The sequence below is a fragment of the Gadus chalcogrammus genome, chromosome 16 (genome assembly GCF_026213295.1).
Source record: "Gadus chalcogrammus isolate NIFS_2021 chromosome 16, NIFS_Gcha_1.0, whole genome shotgun sequence".
NCBI lineage: Eukaryota > Metazoa > Chordata > Actinopteri > Gadiformes > Gadidae > Gadus > Gadus chalcogrammus.
This window is the reverse complement of record NC_079427.1, coordinates 15,592,666-15,609,494: the sequence shown is the minus strand read 5'-3', so window position 1 is coordinate 15,609,494 and position 16,829 is coordinate 15,592,666. Positions and strand designations below refer to the sequence as shown.

The following is a 16,829-nucleotide window of genomic DNA, read 5'->3' as shown; positions in this document are numbered from 1 at the left end:
AGTCCAACAGGCTTCTTTTTATATATATATATATATATATATATATATATATATATATATATATATATATATATATATATATATATATATATATATATATATAAAAAACACCGTCAATTCCAACGATTTACACCTCATCAAGAAAAAAAAGAAAGGTAAATCACAAATAATCATAAGATAATCAAACCACTTCACTCAAGTCCATCCCATTTTACATTAACCCTTCTTTACATGTCTAGTCCAATAAAATGTCAATAACGAAAAGATTAAACAAACTGTTCATATTGTAAAAGAAAAATAGGTCTTGGACAGAATCTCATCTTTACCATAATACAAATCGTTAGTCAAATGGTGAGAGAAGGACAATGATTTGGGATAGTAGCATGAAAAAAAAATCACGGAGGCACAAAGCAGAAGTGGAAACCATCAAATGGCAACATACAGTCATTAATAACAATAAACACATTCATATTCAGGGTGGAAAGCTGCAAAAGGTAAAGCTGCCTGAAGAGATTGCAGAAATGGAACTGAATAAATGTATGTCGATAGACAAATCAAAAAAACACAGCACAAATTAAGCTTTTCTTATACAAACATGTCAATAGTAAGTACATTTGGAAATCACTGCATCCCAATACTTTGGGCTGATTAGGATTAGTGGATAACATGTTTCATTCAGCTATTTCCTGAAGTCATAAACCAGTAACTTCGAGGCCAAGCCTATCATTCAAATGCAATTATTCTATAGGGCAGCAAATTAGACTACCCATCACTGTGCACCCACATACTTGTAGCCCTCTTTAGGATCACCAACAGCCAATATCAATATTGACATGCTGTTTCACACAACAGGGCAAACTATTTTAGTTCAGAAAATCCCAAAAAATAAAGAGAGACCTGAAGCACAGTGCTGGACCATATCATGGCTTTAACATTTAATATCAATTAAAGTAAACAAATAAACTGCACAAATGGCAAAGCAGATTTTCTTTTTTTTATCCTTTTACAAAAGTTTTTCTTCACAACTTTTAGCACAAATAAATTACAATTATACAAAAATATCCATATACGATAAACCATTAAAAAAGAATAGCTTAATTTTTTTACACAATGTTAACACAGTTTTAAGAAATTATGCCAGGATGGAAATCGGTACAAAAGGCATAATGGTAGTGCTTGTATGCGATTTTAAGCTGATTAATTCCTTTCCAATCACTAATATATATGTATATATATTAAAAAAAAAGGACAAAAGCAACAGCTCCTGCATGTTAATAGGCCTATACTTATAGTAAAATAGTAAAATAGCACTGAAACGTATTGAGGTTATGAAAAATGTTTTGTAGCCAATGAGGTAATAGTATGGAGTGCAGCGCCCTCTGTATGCCAACAGTAGAACAACAACAACAATAACAAGCAGCCGTCTACTCCGTCTGAATGTTCATCTTATAGTCCAATTACTAATAGCTAGGAAAATCTTACTACAATGCAACTGCAAGACACTGTCCAGTTTGTCTCGAACTGCCACATACGAAAGACAACTATTCCTTAAAAAGAGACATTAACATTTAGAGCAAGGTTTGTAATAAGCAAGAGAGAAAGCAAAAGCATATATAGTCCCTGAGGTATCAAGCATGTTTAGTTAAGACTTCAGTGCTTCAGTTAATTGAGACATTTTAAGACTCCACATACTCCAAAGTATGTGATAGAAGAGAAAATTATTACCTTTGAAAATAATGTTTAGCTGAACAGTTATTACTTGTTCCACATACTGAATGTGGCATACTTCAAAATGGTCTCATTAACAGTGTTTACTTTGTTTGTAGAGTATCCAATATTATATTATACCCGAGTTAGCTTACAAGGTTGTACTGCACATTGACTTTTTTTTCTTCATTAATTCTTACATATTCTCAGGCGATACTCAGCCAGCATGTGAGGCTTCACAATAGCTTGCCCATTCCCATGGAGCCACAAGCAAACCATGGCCGTGGAAAGCTCTGCACAAAGCATGTCTGTATGTGCTGTTCCTATGTGCTCCTCCCAACTTCCTAGCACAGATATTCGGATACAGTGGGCCAAAACGAGGTAATTCACTAAGAACTGTTGTCTTTGTAGGCACAACGGACGCTTGTGTGACAATCCACAATTTCCAAAAAAAAAGAATCAGGCATTATTGTACAAAGTGTTGAGACTGATATAGTACATACACGTGTGTGTATACATATATATACGGCAAAACTATGTCTGGGAATCAACCGGATCTCTCCTACACAACCACCTCCTCCTGCTGCTGCTCCTCCCCATCCTCCTTCTCCTCTTATCGCCACCTCCTCCTCCTGCTCACATCTCCTTTTCCTTCTTGCCCTCCCGCGCACTGCTCTTCAGGAAGTCGCTGCGCAGCAGGCGGCAGAAGAGCACGATGTTCATGGCGGTCATGATGGCCATGCCCACGCTGCCCACCGTGTAGGACACCAGGGGCACGTTGTCCCGGTTCAGCACCAGCCAGCGCGTCATCCAGGCCAGCGTGTTGATGCGGAACACCACGTAGGTGCCCAGGTTGACGATGCTGTTGACCCGGTAGGGGGTGCCCGACGCCAGGTCAGCCATGCGCAGCATCTGCCGCAGGTGCAGGAACACCGAGTTGATCTCCACCAGCAGGGCCACCACGGCGAAGCCCACGAAGCGGAAGGACAGCACCGAGATGCCAAAGCACGTGATCACCTGCGCGGGGTGAAGAGAGACAGAGACAGAGGTTGGTCATTTTGCCATTTGCTTATTTTTTTACAGGCCAATCATTTGAGAGAGGTGAGAGGTGACAGAGACAGAGAAAGTGAGCGACTGAGTGAGTTAGCTTCATACGTTTACAAAACGCATAGCTGCAGGCCTTAAACTTTCGGAATGAAAACAAAAAGCTGATTGATCGGCAGGCTAGCACTTGATGTGGAAACTTGAAAACAAATAATGTAATATCTTCTTCCAATCTGAGAGTAAGACAGAGCATGACAATGACCTTTGGAATTCAATTCTTATGAAACGCCTGTGATGTAATCAACAAATAGCCACTAGGTGGCGGCAGCCGCCATGAGCCAACTACAGAGAATTTAGCTGAACCGAAAATTCGATAATAGCGAGAAAAACAACATTAAGCCGAGAAAGGCGTGCAGGCTTCATACCCTCCCACATTAGTGTTGTGGCAGGTGGAAAATCTGCACAACAGAAAAGCATTTGGCGCCAAAAGGGATTCCCGAATCCCTGGCAAGACTTGCCAGAAGCCGTAACTAAACCATTCATAAATCCACCAGCCTAATTACCATCTAGAAGAGGACAAAAGGGTATTCTGATACAAATATAGGCATTTAGAAAAAATAAAAAGTGCTTATCGGATGCTGTGAACAACGGTTGGGGCAGTTTGAGAACTAATTAATTATAAAATAAAGCGTGGCCTATTGTCCAACTATTGGTATTTTGAGAATGAACAGTCTTCACCTTGCATCTGTTTATCCCTCAGTGAGTGAAAGGTCAGGGCCAAAGAACTGGTGCCATGTTTGGAAACAGGACACGTGAGCACGATGTACTGTTGCGTGTGAAACGCACAACAGCTAAAGCTATAGGGTGGGGCGCTATAGGGTTAGGAGAGGGAGGGAGCAGGGAGTGGGCGGGCCGCGTGAGAGAGAAAGAGCGAGAAAGAGGGCAAGATGTGTAAAATACATGAAGACACACTTGGAGGAACAGCACTGTGCGCGCCATTGGTACACACACATCTTTAGCAAACAGTGGAAAAACACATGCATGGAAAAACACATGCATGGATAAACGTGGTGGGGAATAATTACAATAATGAAGTTACAATACATTTTTACTAAAAGAGATAGCTGTAGTAATTACAATAAAAAATGTCAGAAGTATAAAAGGATAGGATTTTAAGTAATTAATTGTTAAGTAATTAATCGTGATATACCTAGGTCACAGTACATTTACGTTAATTTAAGGCTTTACATTAACACAACTATCTCGTGGCACCACAAAAGGGCGTAGTATCAGCAATAACAACAAAAACATGATGCATTCTGATAAACAAGTCCTATATGTAGCAGAGATTTTGACGTAAGCGACAAGACTAATTTAAACTCCGGAACCCTCCTCATTGAAATTCCACTAGGGTATGGCAGGTATACTTCACGACCACTTCTAAAATAGATGTAGCCAAGCCAAACATCTGATATGGCCTTTCGGGTTTGAGGTCAGCAAGTGCAGCCATACATGCACTTAATAAGTGCCTGCAAACAGGCACACAGTTTTTTTCTACATGGGGTGGGTCCAGATTTCTGGAGTCACCCTTACTTTAGTGTGTTGTCAGTTTCTGTTTTATCATCAACAATTTCTAAATAGGATAACCACTGAGGTAGGGGCAAGTGCAGTCGCACGCACAGTTCATACCATAACGTAATTTGAATGTGAAACACAATGAGCTTGATAAAAGAAACCTAAACATTTAAATCAGGCCCCAGAGGTTCTAGACCTTGACAACTGATGAGTATTTTATGTAAGCGTTATACAAGTGTGTAGATTTAAGAGTGAAAAGGTTGTTCCCTAAGGTTTTATGATGGTGGCCTCCTCTTTATGATGTTTGAAGGACATAAAAATAAGCGGTAGTGTTTACCATAACTTCCACGACACTGATAACATCGCCTGTTGTAATGGGACACCTAACTGAAAATACAAAGAAGCACAGCAACAATCCAACCCTAAAGCTGCTTGCACACCGCCGCGCGATAACCGCCCATGTAACCGCCTGGATGCCGGAGGGTTCAGCGTGGCGGTGTGAAGGGCCAGGGGTTTCCAAAAGCGGCTGCTACCGCTGTCGCCGCTGGGCGGCTGCCGCCGAAAGGTTCGACGCGGGGAAAGCTGAGCGGTAGGGCAAAATCTGTGCGCGTTCACGTGGGCTACAACCGCTTCCTGGTCCAACAGCCGCTTTTGTAACCGCCTCCCCTCTGCCGCCCTTCCCTCATTGAAATGAATGGAGGCGGTGAGCTGCCGCGAGGCGGTGTGACGCCAGCTTAAGGTCGAAGCAGCTCAACAGTTTTTTTCTACCCACACATCATGATGAAGAGCACTTCACTTCAAGGCATGTTTTCAGGCAATTATTAACAGACAAAAGGGACACAAATACAGGCTTATCATCCCGTTTAGCCAGCAAACGTCCATCCTAGGGTGACAATGGTTCCAACCTCAACCCGGCTACGAGAGCATATGTTGGCCATCTATGTCTCACTATTGATATAAATGATGCCAAAAAAAACACAGCCCCGTTCTGTCAGTGACCGGGGGGTGAACGCCGGGTTTGGTAAAGCCATGTAATCCCCTTGTTGAAGCCCAACATGAATCAGCATGAGCTGACGTTGTCCAGCTAAAACCCTGTTAAGTCTGGTGCTTCACACAAGAGGCTACACGTCAACAACAAGACCGACACAGACAACCGTTTTCATAGTGGGTCAAAAGGTGACGGACACCTGACTATATTTTAAGTATTCACCTTCATGGATTTGCATGAACGTGGTAAGGTAGTATGAAGACTGGGAGTAACTAGACTAAAAAACAGGTGTTTTAACCTGCTCTGTATGTGTGAGTGAGTGAGTGAGTGAGTGAGTGAGTGAGTGAGTTTTCAAATGCAACTTTGCAATTTTGCAACTGACTGGTAGGCAAGATGCATTGGAAGCGATTCCAAGATGCATGGAAGAGATTCTAAGACAGGTCTGATTCGTATAAGATCAATGTTGGCTCATACAGAGTCAACTCAAACAGAATTTCTCACACCTCATACCAGTCCCCTACATCTGATGTATGGCTATGCCAGTTCCAACAAATAATTGCTGTAAACAGGTAAGTCAAGTTAAAAAAAAGACAGAAAGGGCATATGCCTAAAAAGGCCAGATCCTATCTAAATGAAACAAAAAGGGCTGAATAACAGTGCTGTATTTCTGTTTGTTTCCAATAATGGCCTCCCACTGGGCTCAATTAGACATTCTGACTGATCCCAGTGAGGATTCGTTCATATGCAGAGCGTTGAACCTTTCTATGCAAATGTATGTATGGATATTTCCAGGCTGGTGTCTTTCTGACTGTGTGGTTGCCATGTTAAAGCAACATGTAAAGGCTACCTTAACCAGTATGTCCAACACTATTGTCATTTAGACACAGTGATCAGTTAGACACAACGTCTAACTGATCACTGTCTTGATTGTTTGTTTGTTTGTTTTTTTGTTTTGTCTTGTTTTTGTTTTATTTATTTATTTATTATTATTATTTTTCAACAATGTCTTGTTTTCAAACGATTTATGACTTTATGCTCTGTAAGGTGACCTTGGGTGCCTTGAAAGGCGCCTCTAAATTAAATGTATTATTATTATTATTATTATTATGTTGATTAGTGATGATCTCTGTACATTTTTCACGAATCTTTCAAAAGTCTTCGGTAAAGAAGTGAAAGAGGATTTATTGGCGTGTACAGGAAAATCTTAAGTCAAAGTAACAATACATTTCCCCAAACAAAACAACTGTGATAACAACAGAGTGTAGGCAGGACTGCAAGACATGTTCAGAACCTATGGACATTGGACAATGTTAAACAAGAGGATTGAATGGCAAATGGTGAGATGAGATATGTATGTAGATTATCAAGGCCGTCTAGACTTGATTATTTAAAACACACACACACACACACACACACACACACACACACACACACACACACACACACACACACACACACACACACACACACACACACACACACACACACACACACACACACACACACACACACACACACACACACACACACACACACACACACATTTCCATCTGGCATGCTGGCTATGAAAACCATCGTCATCCCGCATGTATGAAATCGATTCAAACTATAGATTTAAACTTTTCTGCCAAACCTTCTTGGCAGTGAAATAAATCAACACCGTTTTCAGATTTATTTTCGTTAGGAGCATAACAGCAAATCATGCAACTGAGCAGATGACCAGACGTGACCAGGACACAGCTTCATGCTGCCAATCACCAGCGTTATTGGCCTTATTAGGAGTGAAAGCAGGGAATGTACCAGGAGGAAGTTCGATATCTTGTATAAAACAGCATGACTTCTTCTTGTTGCATCACAACAAATAAAAAGAAAATGGCCGAAGCTATTCGGTCATCCAGTTGTTCTGCCTTAATACCCAAAAAGCTTTGGTTTTGTAATAAGGAAATTGGGAAAGTTTAGGGATATGGGAACAGGGATCTGTTACCATCTGGTCCTGGTCAGATGTTTGGCGAGGAGCATCAAGGATGGGGCTTGACTTTACTCTGGGAAAACTAAATGGGATTATTACAAAACGCTACGAAAAGGCCTTAAAAGAGATGCATATAGGCTCATGAATGCATCACCATTCACTCATGGTCACAAGCATTTAAACATAGTATAACCATGTACTGTCAGACTTTGTCCCTTAAGTTTGTGTTCACACACACACACACACACACACACACACACACACACACACACACACACACACACACACACACACACACACACACACACACACACACACACACACACACACACACACACACACACACACACACACACAGCTGAAGGCCGTGGCCACCGTCATGAGACCTGTGTTAGCCTCAGTCCGACAACAGGCCGGAGATCAGCCAGCTGTCAGCTGACTCCAGCCACTCCACCACGGAATTTCATTTTCATGAATACTCATCCGTTTGCTCTGACAGAAAGTCACTGAAATAACATTGATAATTGTTTTCACCTGCATCCCCATCACAGCAGAGAACAGAATGAATTGCCTGAAACTAAACTACCTTACATTGTGTGTTTGACGTGCAAACTGTAGATTCTTACTGTGTGCATACTGTTACGCATGTACACAAGCACACACACACACACAATTACATGCTCGGCCAGGATGTGTAGGTGGGTTGGAATTTCAGGAGGGACCGGGTAGGGAATTACCAGCATGTCTGAGTCATCGGGCGTAGCAAAGACCCAGTAGATCCCAAGTGCCCCACCTAGCTGTTCCTTAAACTAGTTTCCCTACCTCAACATGACTATGCTCCTCGACCCCCCCAAATAGTGTTCATGCCAATGGATCAGCCAATGTCAAACATCTCTTTCACTGGAATTTTTGGTCTGAGAGTTACGCAATAAGGTATGAGCGTTAAAAAACCTAACCAATCACACCAAGGCAAATAATGCTAAATCCCAGCGCAGGAGAGCGGAGCACACTGGGAGGAAGGGGAGAAAAAAAAAAAAAAAAAGTGGGGATGTGTGGAAGAGTCAGGGCGAATGGGGGTAGGGAACTGAAGAGGAGACAAAGGCTGCTGGATGAATTATAGGGGGCTGAGAGAGCGAGAGCGAGAGAGAGCGAGAGAGCGAGAGAGCGAGAGAGAGAGAGAATTTTAACAGAGAACATGAACTGATGATAATAATTAACAGAAAGGACAACAATGAGAACTAAGGAACAAGAGAGGGCGAATACATTATTAATGTAATCACCTTAAAAACACGGTGCGTGTACATATGTGTTTGGGAGTCACTGCCTGCCTGTGTGTGCGTGCGTGCGTGTCTATTTCCTTAGACTGTGGTTCATGTGGAGACCAGATGTCTGTCATCGTGGCTGAAAATCTATGCTGGATGAGGGTTCCCCTGCAACACACACACACACACACACCCCTCTTTCTCTTCTCTACTCTGCACTCTGACCTGGACCTAGTGTATGTACCCAGAATGCAGCAACTAGGCTCGTCTTCAACATACCCAAGTTCTCCCACATCAGAGCACTCCTACGCACCCTGCAATTGTTGGTGGCGGCTCTCTGGATCAGATTAAAGTCACTGGTATTTGTCCACTGTTCTGCAAATGGCTCCGGCTATACTGGATAATGTTAGTTTAAAGAGAGCCACCCCTCGAGGGGAAAACCCCCATTTCAGGCATATATGGAAACAGTCCTAAACTCCCCTCAAGTCACCAAGAAAATCCAGGCAGCCCAGAGAAGATGCAGTCAGGGCTTAAAAGAGATAATCAGGTTTATGAAAGGCTTTAAGGTTGTGGTTAAGATACTTCATACCATGGATGCTTCCATAGAAGCTCCCCGCAAAACCAATATGATGCAATGTCTCATAGCTGCCGTACTACATTGTAGGTATAGATGACAACGGGGGGCTAAAATAAACAGTGAAAAGATAAGGCGAAGCCAGGAAAACCTGATGGGCCGGGAAGATAAGGCTTCTGGTAAAGACGAGTTATTCTGGTTGAACTACCTGGAGAGAGAAAACCCTGGGCCGTCACCACAGTGCTATGCAGTGTCACCACAGATAGATTCATTCATAAAATACCAACATGCGCCTCAGTCCAACAGGCTGAAGCCCAAAGGCCTGGTGATACATCCTCTGACTTTAACAGAACGAAAAAAGCTGAGGCTGTTGTCTGATAAGACTGGACAGGGGAAAAGCCGAACAGATGTGATTGGAAACCGCATGCGCTCCCTCGTGATGTTGCTGACATTAGCCAATGGGAGACTCGTTGGCTACCTTGACTCTCATAAACTCAATTCCACCTAATGAGAAAAGGGTGATGGTATTTGTGGAGAGACATCCACCAAGATGGACATGTTATCTCCATGAAGGAAAATTATCCTAACGCACTGGGGTTTGTATTCCGGGTAACCGTAACGCCACTGACTTAGTATTTCCAAGCATGGTTTGGAAGACTTCCCTTGTTTCAGCAACGGAATAGCCGGTGTATAAGGACAGAATTAATCCAAATACACATTTTCCAGCCAGCTCTGTTTGACAGTGCCATAGTACTGATGTACATTTTGTTCAAATACATTTTTTTAACGTGTATTTTAATGACCTCACTGCCATGACTGCATCCGGTGTCTGAATAACAGTTCGACAAGCTAAGGTTAAAGGTCATGAACTAACAGAGGATACGGACGCCCATAATTATCAGCCTCAATTGTGCTAGATGTGGAAATAGTCGCATGTTCTGGGTCTTTCTTCGACACTAGCAGACTGCAACTCTGAACTAAGTAACAAGGGAGGAATAATTTGAAAATGGAATGGAAAGATTTTTTGTTATTCCCCTCGTCCAGCAAGTTCTAGAGTAAGAACTTTTTTTTTATACAGTGTAAGAGTAAAATAATAAGAACTTTAGAGACAAGAGCAGCCATTCGAATGAGGTCAGCTAGGTACAGGAAACGGTCTTGGAAAACACTGAGGCGATAGAATAGCAACAAGAAGATAAGCAATTAGAGATTGTTACAATAGAGTTAATAAGGGTGAAAACATTTTTATATCTTTGGCCACAAAAGATAATCAAGTACTCGGCTAAAATGCTATAGGAAAGTTTCTTTCCTTCCACAACCGCTTCCACAAGCTAATTTCCGCACTGAGTTCTTGTGGTCCTACAGTATTCCACAGCTGCGTGTTCCTATTAAAATGGAAAAACCAGAAGCAGTGGACTCCAAAGACCCTGTAATCGGTGTCAATCAGACGTGAAGCAATTCAACAATAGGGTCTGTGTCAGATTCTTTAGCCAGTAATGTATTCATACAGCACTCAGAATGATTAACATTATGGAATGGAAATAACATGGTTTGTATGAATGGTTCACATTCAGTACTGTCATGATGATTTTCCTATTGCTGATGGCATAGCTGCAAGTGGCTTTAACTCTCAAGGCATTTGTCAAATTGTAGGTAACACACACACACACACACACACACACACACACACACACACACACACACACACACACACACACACACACACACACACACACACACACACACACACACACACACACACACACACACACACACACACACAACACACACACGTATGATTGATCACCCATTAGAGAGTTCAGCCCACCATGAGTAATAACAATGACTTATGAAGCACATTAAAAGACAACAAGTATTTCCTCTTTCCACCCGTTCCTATCCAAATACATCTTTGTTTTCTATTAATCCTCCAAAAAAAAAAAGAAGAGGGACTAAGTTACTAAATACAGGGCTGCACATCACTGGAACAGGAAGGCGAGAGGAATAAAAAACAAAAAACACTGGCAGATACCCGGGTGTTGAGGGGGAGCGAGACAAGCTGACCCAGTTTAGGGGTAGAGAAAGGGGAGAAAGGTAAGGTCCTCGCCGTTTTCTCCCCACAGTGTGATGACCATCTGAGGGCTGCCAGCCAAGTTGGGGCTCCTTCTGACTTCGCTCCCAGAGAGGGAAGGCGAAAACAACATTAACCCGCCCACTCTTAACTGAATAAGGGTGTACTGCAGTGAGAGTCATTACTTCTGCAGTGAGAATCACAACTACTGAATGGCCTCTACTACTGCTGTAGGAGCCACTACTGCTGTTGGAGTCAGTACCACTGCAGTGAGGGTCACAACTACTGCAGGGCCAGTCACTACTTCTGCAGTGAGAGCAGCTACTACTGCAGTGAGAGTCACTGCAGTGAAAGCCACGAGTACTGCTGTGAGAGTCCCGACTGCTGCTGTGAGAGTCAGTACTATTGCAGTCAGGGACAGTACTATTGCAGTGAAAGCCACTAGTACTGCAGCAAGATACTCAACTTCGGTCGTGAGAGTCACTGCAGTGAGTCACTAATATGGCTTTTAGATTGATTCAGTACTACGGCAGTGAGGGTCACTACAACTGCAGTGAGTGTCACTCGAATTGCAGTGAGAATAATGCTGCGAGTTACTACTGCTGTCTGAGTGACTATTACTGTAGTCAGATTCCGAACTACTGCAGTGAGAGTGATCACTAATATAAATAAATGTGCACCCCATACCAGTATAAATAATATGGCTGCTTTAAATTCCTTGAGCGGTTACTCAGTTGCCTTATTGCTGTATGCGTACATTACAACCCGTTATGCAACGTGCCTATGCACATTCAATGAAGCACTGGAATGTCACATACGAAGAATAAAAGGACTGCAAGCCCACATCTACGGTTTCTGTCTCGATTCATGAACACAGAGACTAAGCATGAAGATCTGTTCTCCTTTACCTAAAACCACATGGAACAAACTAAGCCTCTTTCTCAAACAAACATCTTTAGACAATGCCCAATATGAGTGTCTCTTCAACTCATGTGAATGCCTTTCGTTACATTATTTACATTTGCTTCCGGGAAACCCTGTCATTGCCACTGGTCTTTGGGTTATTTTGACAGAGCTCAGGTTGTTGATAAAAAGATGGGCGGTTAGCCTCATAGGAGATTGGGGGAGGGTTCTGTAAGACACATACTTGGCTGTAAAGCCGGTCAAGGCTTAAATAAGGGGATCAAAACTGGTGTATATCTGGACTTTTTTTTGTTAATGATTAACTGATATCAGCCCACAAGATACTCTCCCAAGACTTCCCTTGACCATTGTGTTTGCTCAGTCTTCAGCTCTTGGCTGAATCACTTACCACCACATGATGAAAGAGAAGTTCCCAGGACTGACTGAGCTTCTGGTGCACCACCATGTCAAAGAAGTCATAGATGAAATAACCTGTGAAGACATCCGGTGTTAGTCAGTTTTGTCCTCTTCTTTTAGGCTTTTGATGCACCAACTCATAATCATAAACCCTCCAAATGCTAGTCGGCCTCCTATAGCTCAAGAGCAGCCTCTTCCAACATCATGCGTGTCAGTGTCGGACCCTGCTTCCATGACTACAACGGGTAAGGCAACCAAGATGTGGCTTGATGAGGATCTATTTATACAATGCCCACCTACCCCCCACCAGCTATCGGCTGTAGCCATGGAAACTGCTTTTCAAACACTGGAAAAACAATGAGGCGTTTAAGATGAGGAAGGACGGGAGGGGGGGGGTAAGAATGAACCCTCTTTTGTGAATATGATAAAAACACATCCATCGGTCAATGTGGGACTATAGGCCTTATGAGAATTTAATATGGATTTTGTTTTTAACTCAAAAACATGAGCTGCTGTGTTCGTTTTTTTTTAATTTATAAACTGATTTTCTTTCCTCTTACTGTTCCGATCTTTAGGTTGCTCCACACATTGAGGATAGTATCCCGCATAAGAAACCAACAGACTCTTAGTGTTTTTGACACTTCAATCCATAATTGTTTACATCTATGTGCACCGAGAACAAGCAAATAGTACTAAACCTTTTGGTGGGCCCCAGGCGAGTATGGCAGCTCATCTATTATTCTCTCGCACATGCGTCCGGCCCCCTTCCTTTCAGACAGATTTCCAGAAGGCCTGTCCCAGGTTGGGCCAATCACAGTTGTTTAGCTAATCTCGGGCAGGTTTGCTAGGATGAAGCGGCCTATGGGAGCAGTGTTTCATTTTTTTTTCATAAACAACAAAGATGTGTTCCCCTGGGTTAGAGTTGACCCTAACCGGTTGTTGCCGCCCATTGGAAAATCAAAAACTAAAATATGCATTTGTGAATCGGTCAACAGGTACAACGGAATCGCACAAAAAAAAGAGGTCAGAGGTTTAACCCAGTTTATAGCAACAGAGATGTTGAGGAAGCTCGATGGAAGTCGACTTGCTCCTTCCTTTTAAGGGTGCACTCACACTAGGCCATCTGTACTGTACTCAAGTACGAACCACTTGCTTTTTATCCTGACAAAAGCCTCGTAAGGAAAGTTCCTCTGCGTCTTTCTCGTAGATCGCACGATCTTTCAACGTCTTTGTTTAACACGACTGCATCACCCTCTCACATGATCAGCAGCTCGCAGATTTCACTTTCTCTCCAGTTAGAACTGCTCATGATGATATTGCTGTACAGCAACACCCCTACCCAAGCCCCCCCGTTTGAAACGCGGAGCTGTCACATTTGCAACAGAATGAAACCCAATAAACCGCCAATGTGTGCAGGGTCCGGGAGGGTAAATTGGGGTGCTAGCTCAAGCAGGTAATTTACCTCGGGCAGTGTAAACGCGGGGACCGCACCGCGAAAAAGGCGTGCATAAAACGGCATATTTGGCAGTGTAAAAACGCTAAGTGAGAGAGGGCTGAATCTGAGGTAGAACGGTTTCAAAAACAACATAGTCAGTAAAGTGCCAATTGTGTTCTCTGTGTTGTTCTCCATTGTTGTTCTACTAAGCAGCGGACGCTTGCCGCTGACGTATTAAGACGTGATGACGTTTTTACAAGAGGCAACCGTACTCAGGCCCAGATGAGATTGCCTTGTGTGAGCGCAGGCCAGCAGCACAGCGGGGGGTGGGGGCAATTGTACTCGAGTACGGTACAGGGCAACTTTGCCTAGTGCGAGTGCGCCCTCAGTCTGTCCGTTGTATGAGCCTGGGGTTGGGCCTAAAGCCACCAAGTGCATAATGACTGACCGTCCAAATGCAAATGTGCAGTTTGAAGCCTGGCACAGTCAGGACAGAGCTGAATGGCTGAGTATACAATAGACCTTGGAGTCCGCTGTGTCCCCCAGAATCAGACCATGCCGTGGGTGGGGACCAGGGGGGGCATAAAGGAAGCGGTTCCACTCGCTGCGGGTGTTGGCAGGGGGGCGGGGGGCATGACTTCCCTCCATAGATACAGTTGCAGCAGACAGCGGGCATAAGTCCTCTGAGATCATGCACTGGTTATCCACATGGGTGTGGGATGTGGGCAGTATGGGACTAGTTTGGTGCCTGGGACGAACCAAGAATGCCCTCCATTGATTTTAGCTACAACCGCTGTTTCACTAGGAATGCAGGACATTCTGAGAATTCTGGGGGAGCCAGTGTTGAGCGACACAGATACAGAGAAGGGGATTGGTTTACAAGACTCTTGTGATGCTGAATGTTGTAAAGTGAGTTTGAAGGAGGACAGGGAAATAGACTGTCCATTTATTTCAGATACACATGGCAACAGTTTACCAAAAAATTAAAATGTGCTTTTTTGGTAATGAGGTTAGAGAAAGTGCACCCATTTTGTAAGATACGTGCACCACAAATATTCTAATACACTGTTATTTGTATGCAATTTGTCTGGCTAATAGGCCTACATTTTAAGCTACGGTAAGACTTTTGAAAAAAACAGATCGCTCGAATACATTGGGAGAATGTATGGAGTTGTCCTTGTCCCTCCTCTCATCCCAATCAAAGGGTCGTACTCACCAATTGAAACTGAAACCAACGCGTGAGAAAAAACAGAATGGGTCTCAATTAAATCTTCAGCCATCTGTGGGTGAAGGAAAAAGCTGAAAAGAAAGAAGAAATTTTAACCAAAAGAATGCGGTCCAGTTCAATTAGTGATTTAAAAATAACAATAAAAAAACATAACAAGGCCAATTGAGTGCCAAAAACGACTTACCAGAGTACTGCCCAGATGCCAGTGATGATACTGTGGACAAACGATGTACAGATATTTCTCCATCTCCATGCATTTTTGCACGCAGATTCTGGCATTGGTAGTTGTCCGAACGCATTATTTACCAATCGGAAAAAAACCGCGGACCCAGCAGTTGTTAAAATCACTGAATTTAACTCCATGGTGTATTGGCTTTTGTGGAAAAGCTGGTGGTCGATGTCCCTCACTTTGTGGAATCCCAATATTCCAAAAACAATGAAAGATGAATATCCTAAAGAAAGACCAAGAAAGACGTTCTACTTGAGAAACAGTTTCAGACGAATTATTTAAAAATTGTAAGCCTACATCAAACATCAAATTTTGAGAGATATATTCAGGCTGCTTTCCAAACATAGACGGCGTAATTGATTAATCTGTCAAAACAACTTACCTCAAGGTGTTCAGGATTTACATTCGAATCAAAGAAGCTGGGACAATAGACTGTGGTCAAGGTGAATCTCCTTTTTTGGAATCGATATGAGGTGGTGTTAGAGGGCAAGCTCAACGCCTGAGGTGGATCAGGTCAATTATAAAAGCTCATTCCTTGCTTGTGTAACTTTTAGAGTACACTATATAACAACAGATGTCCCTCCCTACTATCAGGGGGCGCGTCTAGTGCAGCCCTCGTGCGTTAACCACGCCCCTATTCGCATTGATGGTATTCAGTACTACTACAACTCATGACGATATTAGCCTGTATTCTTTGCGAGGTAGTGACGAAAAATTCCAAACAGAAACTGTATTTTAGAGCCTTTGTATTGATATTGTACGGGAAAGACGTGGGTCTACCATGGCTACACGTCAAATAAAAAAAAACAAAAATACCACGTTTTTAGTGCAGCAGCGACACCATGTGGTTATCAAACGCGAAAAAAAATACGTGTTTCTTTGTTCGGTAAATAATATTTTTTTTAATGAAAAGCAAAGATAATAAAGAAGACAATTTGGAGTATTTGGCCCAAGAACGCACAAAGCTATTTCAAATAAAACTAAATACAATTTACAATTCAAGGTCCCAGGGCATCTCAAACACTCACATATCTTGTCTCACAGCAAGATATGTGAGACTGACAACATACAAGTACAAAATACAACAAACAAGTGCATGTCAAAAGCAGTGTCCACCAGGGTGCAGAGCTTAGGTCCACTAGGATGATAAGCTTAACCTTATGGAGGCCGGCACCAAACTTGATGTGGTACACATGGCTTTGAATGGGAGGGACCTTAAAGATAGGCCTACAGCTTTATGTACAATAACTTTGTAAATGTTATCATTAAACCTCCTGACCTTCCTGCAGGATATACGGCCATAACATCTAGAGCAGACCCTGTCGGATACACACACCTCCACAACATTATTATCATACAAATATGTGTTATTATCTTGTGGATTGGAAGATTAGGCTATATGACATTTCCCCATGCCTATCTCTTAACGG

The 16,829-nt window shown here is 42.7% G+C and overlaps 1 protein-coding gene across 1 annotated transcript; it reads right to left on the bottom strand.

Annotated features, from left to right (window-relative positions):
• Nucleotides 1-85: 85 nt before the first annotated feature.
• tlcd2 (TLC domain containing 2) lies at nt 86-15,969 on the bottom strand. The gene is made up of 5 exons (XM_056611115.1): nt 15,782-15,969; nt 15,355-15,622; nt 15,159-15,241; nt 12,500-12,582; nt 86-2,724 (listed from the first exon to the last, which is right to left on the bottom strand). The coding sequence occupies exons 2-5, from the start codon at nt 15,531-15,533 to the stop codon at nt 2,344-2,346; spliced, it is 726 nt and encodes a 241-aa protein (XP_056467090.1). The 5' UTR covers nt 15,534-15,622; nt 15,782-15,969; the 3' UTR covers nt 86-2,343.
• Nucleotides 15,970-16,829: the final 860 nt, after the last annotated feature.

Excerpts from the sequence above, each read along its gene's own strand:
- tlcd2 (XM_056611115.1), bottom strand. The coding sequence starts at position 15,533 with ATGGAGTTAAATTCAGTGATTTTAACAACTGCTGGGTCCGCGGTTTTT. Across the intron at positions 15,242-15,354 it reads GGCATCTGGGCAGTACTCTG|CTTTTTCCTTCACCCACAGA; the intron begins GTAAGTCGTTTT and ends CTTTCTTTTCAG. Across the intron at positions 12,583-15,158 it reads GTTGGTTTCAGTTTCAATTG|GTTATTTCATCTATGACTTC; the intron begins GTGAGTACGACC and ends ATGTCTTCACAG.